The sequence below is a fragment of the Lindgomyces ingoldianus genome (assembly GCF_010093535.1).
Source record: "Lindgomyces ingoldianus strain ATCC 200398 unplaced genomic scaffold BDR25scaffold_25, whole genome shotgun sequence".
Taxonomy (NCBI): Eukaryota; Fungi; Ascomycota; class Dothideomycetes; order Pleosporales; family Lindgomycetaceae; genus Lindgomyces; species Lindgomyces ingoldianus.
Genome location: NW_022985186.1, coordinates 242567 through 248661, shown reverse-complemented (window position 1 = coordinate 248661; position 6095 = coordinate 242567). Strand labels below are relative to the sequence as shown.

General features: G+C 36.5%; 1 protein-coding gene across 1 annotated transcript; it reads right to left on the bottom strand.

Annotated features, from left to right (window-relative positions):
• Positions 1–1665: 1665 nt before the first annotated feature.
• Positions 1666–2580, bottom strand: BDR25DRAFT_203090 (uncharacterized protein; the record flags this gene model as incomplete). The annotated part of the gene is made up of 1 exon (XM_033684412.1): positions 1666–2580. A coding segment is annotated over one exon (915 nt), but the record flags the coding sequence as incomplete, so codon positions are not given.
• Between the last annotated feature and the right edge of the window lie 3515 nt (positions 2581–6095).

Sequence of the window (6095 nt, the reverse complement as noted above, 5' to 3'; positions counted from 1 at the left end):
ATGCTGTTTATCTATGTTACAACCTTTAGCTCTTAGCTATATATAAAGAAAAATAACTCTACTTTACCTAAATTTATTAATATAGAAAGAGTAGTAATGTAGTTTACATAGCCTATTATAATAAAATAATAGTTAAAGTTAGATTTAACACTAAACCTCTATATATGTAGTAGTAGTATAGAAAAGTGTATAAGAGTTAGTATCTAAAGCTTATATTTAAGTTTAGAAGAACTATAGTCTTTATATTTAGTGTAATTTCTTTTAATTTTAAATTAAAGCGGTTTATTAACTAAAAAGGTAAGCATAATAATACTAATAAATACTACTAGATTCTATATACTATTAGCATCTTATTTTATAAGCAGCTTATAGAGAAACGCAGTATTAGCATATACATGTAGGATAGAGCCTCTATTTATACTATAAAGGCTATCTAAAAGTATATAGATAACTATAGCATAATATAGATAGATTAGCCTTTATAAAGTTCTAATTTAAACTTAATTAAAACTCTTAGTAGATTATAACGCTTTGTATTTTAAAGTAACAAGAATATTATTACTACTTATAAGCTAATAGTAGATATTCTTATAGAAGAATAGGCAAATATTACACTAGCGAATAAAAAAAAAGAGTATTCTAAGTTAGTTAAAGCGCATAAAGAAATTTATCTAAAATAAAGGCAAGCTAACTTACTATTAAGTAACTATAACACTAGAAGATAAGCCTAAAAGTAGGCTTCTTATAGAAACAAAAATCTTTTAATTTAGGTAGTAATTAGCTAAGTAACCTCTTTTCTAAATAGGCTCACTATACCCCTGCAGAGCTTAGGTTGTTGAGTGGCTAATAACTTTTAGTAGGTGACTGTACATTTACATCTACTACGTGTAGCTTTAACAGAAGGCTTAGAAGAGATAAATTAAAGTTATTTAAACTAAAATAGATTAAATACTAGCAGACAGACTTATAAACAGTTTTACTATACTTAAGCACTTTAAGTTTATCTAAGAAACTAGTTTAAAAATTGTTGTGCTGCTAGATAGAAATAATTAACAGAAAGAGCATTACACTGTATACAGTATATAGATAATTCATTGCATAAACTATCTAGGGGGGTGTCGCATTCCTAACACAGAAATCTTCCTTCCCTGTGCTACAACATCCCTTACTGCCCTTACTATTGTTCCTACTACCTTCACTATAGCCTCTTCGCTATTGCCATGGCCCTCACTGCCCCTACTGTTATAGATGTAAATAAATACTCTGCCAGAGAGCACTTACGCACAATACACCTCACTCCATCAGCTTCTCGCATAGCTGCATGATTATGAAACCACAATTTGCATCATCTGACTTATCTTGATCTAGTCCTGTGGCTGGCTTGCTCCCTATCTCAAGTCCCACGATCTTGAACATTACCCAGGACCCTGCTCTCACCTATCGCAGGACTTAGAATATTGTCTCAGATCGGAACATCGTGGCTCACTCCTTGGGGTTGCACCTGTCGCCAGGCCGCTTCTTGCGAGAAAATAGCGATCGCTTCTCATCCTTAGTGGGTTTCATTGGGGGCAGTAACGCTCGTTTCTCGTTGGTAAGACCCCATTCATACTGCTTTGTGTAATGCTTGTTAGGTACATCGCTTCTCTTGTGCAGCCCCTCAACGTTCAGAGTTACATTGGAAACGTCGAAGCACTCTGTCTTGAGACTCGGAGTGCAAACTGGCCAGAGCTTCCGAAGAGTCATGTCGCAGAGAAGGCCTTCTTGGACCGACACAAAGTCCCAACTGAAAGCCATCGGATCCTCGCACATCTCTCTAGCGCTGTGGCTGGGGAAGTGGCTGACAACGAGAGTTTCACTTAAGGCTTGTTTGATACCTCTGCGGCTCTTGGAGTCCTTCGCGTGCCGTTTCTTGCGGGCAATGCTCCAGCCCTTCAAGTCTGTGCCATCGGGGTAGGCCCTGTTCCCTCTATCTTTTCCACGATCTGGCTCTTTCAGTGAACCTGACATATCTGGCGCTGTAGGGTCAGGGTTGTTTTCGTTCGTGTTCCTTGTGTACTCTAAGGGCGGCGTGAATATTGGGATCGTCGCATCCGGAACAGTACCAGGCCAGAAGGTGAATCTTTTGGTATTTTTGCATAGTCTGTCCGTGTTTTCTTGATACTGTGCAACCAGACCCGGATCGGCCGTGAAATCTTGGATATGCATACTCATTCCGTTTGCAATAACACCGTTGGTATGATCTGCGTCTAGCCATGCACATCGAATGGGCACATTGGATCCTTGGAAGGTGTAATCGCTTTCCATCCATTGGGCACCGCAAGTGTAAGCCATGTCTCCGGTCCAAGTCCACTGCTGGCCGTTGCCAGAGACCGATATGGCAGCAACGCAAATGGCGTCATTTTCCTGCATGACAACGGAAATATAGCTAGGGTTCGCTGGCCTCATTCCGTTTTGGTAATTGTCCACAACTGTTTGCCAAGTCTCTCCTTTGCAAATATGACCATTCGCACTTCCCTTATATTGGGAGATGCGAGCGCCATCTTCACCCCAAATGGCAACGTGCGGGATACTCCCGCCACTCCCCACACCTATGGCGATCGATGTTTGTTTCATTGGATCCGTAGGCTTCTTGATAAAAGCGAGTGGAATCAATGATGCCGCGATGGCTCCGGTGTTGAGGATAATATTGGCTGCCATGATTGAAAGTAAATTGCCGGTTCTAAGATAGGAGGTTGAGAAGTGGTAGTCTTAATTATGATAGTTGAAAGGTAGATGATATAGACGTGTTGTGAGTGCGGAGATGCAGAACCAATGAACCCTACGATAGCCTCGTATTTGTACTGTTGAATCGTCACCGTCCAATTGTCCACGTCGGCCTCTTTCTAGGGGACACATGTCTCGTGACTCTTCGTCTTGCAATCTGTCCTCAAATTGAGGTGACATTTGTCGAAGGCGATGAGTCGAGGCAGAACTGAGCTCCTTCGAGTTATTACTAGGCTTCGAAGATGCCAGCAACGACACGTACGGTAGCGTAGGACTAAAGAATAGGACGACTTTTGAGTATCGTGATGCTCGCCACAAAATATTGCAAGGGCGGAATCCGCCATGCTACGCTTTTGGCGCAGCTTTTGGATGAGGCGTGGTTGGGGCCCAGATTTTCCGCACGATAGAATAAGCCTGTGACGGCACGAAACAGAACAGGCTGTCGGGCAAACATACTCGACTTTTTATGAAGGAGGAGGGAGCGTTGGATGGGGTGATGGGTCTTAAACCCCTGACGAGACAGACGGCTCGTGGTCACGTGAACAAACGACAATTCTGTGACGAAACCTTTGCTGTGCTATGAGAATACATGAGGACATTTAATAAATTCCGGGAGGGATATTCCAATCTGTATGGGCGTTTTGGGACTGCAAATCTGGGGATTGTTGGCGAAGCATCCGTTTTGATGTCCCTTCCAGGACACTGATTTCATAGGACAGATATGGGGATTGCTCTACAATAAGTTGATAAAAGTCTGTAACAAACACTGTTCTATCCTATCAAAATCCAATTTAATCTCTTCTTACATATAAGGGATTTATCTTACTCTCTGACTAATTTCTCTTCTACTGCAAACAAATCTCGTTTAGTGGCGGCAGGGCCTTCTTCTGGCTGCTATAATTCGCACACCATTGGGAAATTCTGCCTCTCCCTCTATCCCAAGTCTTTTAATTATATTGGGGGTCCACCTATCAATGGCTTCCCGCAGGTTGGCGAGCCCATTTTCTGCGATCTTGCTAAAAGGAAAATCTATCAGTGTGTCCAACCGTTAGTACACCTAATAGTACAGTACTGCAGTACACTGATTTTGGTCACGTACGTACGTACAGGGCATCTACTTAGTATACTGTACTATACATAAGGCTGCTGTACTAACTGTTTACAGTAGTTATATAGAATTTTTAGTAGTTTTAGGCAGTTAAAGGCAGGTTACTAAGGGCTAAAGGGCTTATATTTAAAGATTAATGCAGAGAATACTATTATTACTTATTTTATTAGTAATTTTTTAATAAATTTAGTAACTATGCTATTTATATTATTTTTTTACTTATTATCATGTTTTAATTTTTATTTTAATTAATAACATAGTTATTTTAGTGTGTTACTACTTTATAGGCCTTATTTTTATAAGCTTTATCTTTATAAGCTTTATTTTTACATGCCTTATCTAGCTGTTCTACTACTTAAATATATTATGCTGCTTTATTCTAACACTTAGAGAAGGCCTATATAGCTTTACCTAGCCTATCTATGCTATCCTTGCGTAAAGTAACTTTTTTAAAGCATATATAAAATACCTAGGCTAAAGAGCACTTAAATAATGCTTACTATAATATTAAAATTACTTTTAAAATTAACTAAAATAATATAAAGTGTTCTAGTGTTAAATTAAGTGTAAATTAGCTAAAATATTATAACGTATTCCACCACTGAACCTGCCAAACCACTGAACCTGACAAAATCTCTTGGCATTGTAAACACTACATATAAAACTCTAATTTTATTTATAACTAAATAGAGAACTTATGTACAACATGCCTGCATCTAATTCTAGTGCTTCTTCTTTATCCTTTTTGCATGTATAAGCGTTGTGCCTAGTCTCCCTATAGTTCCCACAGCGCTGCAGAGCTAGTTAGGCTCTTTCTTAATTACTACCACTACAAGCCTTCTTTAACTACTAAGCTACTATAGACGCCTTAGCAGCTACCTGCGCTGCTGCAGTTCTATACTCTATTATGCTACCTTACTAGATCTACTTTCTTTTACGCCCCTTACGCTTAGTTATGTCTACTAATTACTTTTTAAGCTCTTATACACGCGCCTTTATAAGTATATTTCTATGTAGCATCTCTTTAGCTTTTTTTATAAGCTATAAAAAGCTTTCTTATGCTGTTATTAGTAATTATATAAAGAAATTATATATAAGCTTTAATTATAATCTAAATTTATATAAATTACTTAAGGTCTTTAATTACTATAGTGTTTCTAGTAGAGGTTCTAGTAGTAAGGTACACAGCTGCATGTTAAGATAATTAAGGACTACTTATGTGTTAATAGAAACTAGTCTAGATGCCTTAAAGGCCTTTTTATAGTTATTATACATAAAAATGTTTAAAAACGTGTTTTTAAAGGCTAGAAAAAAGCATTTTTTGTTAACATACTATACATGTTAGCGTGCTAAGTCTTATATACACTAAAAGTACTTAAGCTTTAATAGTAAAAAGCACACTATGTTAAGTAGCTAGAGAATATGCAATAAATGCGCAGGCATATAGAGCATAAGAATTTTTTATATAAAGTAATAATCTTTAAAATTTTAGTTTAGGTAGCTCTTATAGCTATCTAGTATAAGCAGCCTATATACCTCTACCTAACACATCTTTATATACTTATTAAAGTGCTTTAACTACTTAAGACTAAGTGTGTTATTTATTTAGCTATTTTTAAAAACTAATAGCTTTTAATTACATAGTATTAACATCTTTTTATACTAGGTAGAGATGTAGACGCGTCCTTTGTAAATAATAAATAGTAGGGTAGTGTAGCTAGCAGCGCAGATGCTCTAGATTATAGTAACCTATTTCTAGTTACCTAGCTATATAAAAATAAGCCTTATATGTCTTTCTAAACTTATAATAACTTTTATAGTGCTAATTATGCCTATCTAGAAGCTAGTCTTGTTAAAGTTATAAATATTATTATTATAAACACTATATTTTACTATTATGTTTTATATAAGCTTAAACTACTTTATAATTAACTTTAAGTCTTTTTAAAGTATTCTCTAGTAGTCTTTTACTTAATTAAACGCTATTTTAAGCTTTTCTGTATAAGACATAAACTGTGTAGGCTAGTTTATCTTTACTAGTGTTCTACTACGCGCAGCTAATAGTTTGTTTACTATATCTACTACTTTACACAGCTAGGGCGCAAATCCTTATAAATTAAGGTTAAGAATATATTATATAATTATTTACTTTTTAGTTGCAGTAAGTTTCTAGTAATTTAGTTGTATAGTAGGTTAAAACATAATTCTATTAAGCTAAGTAGTA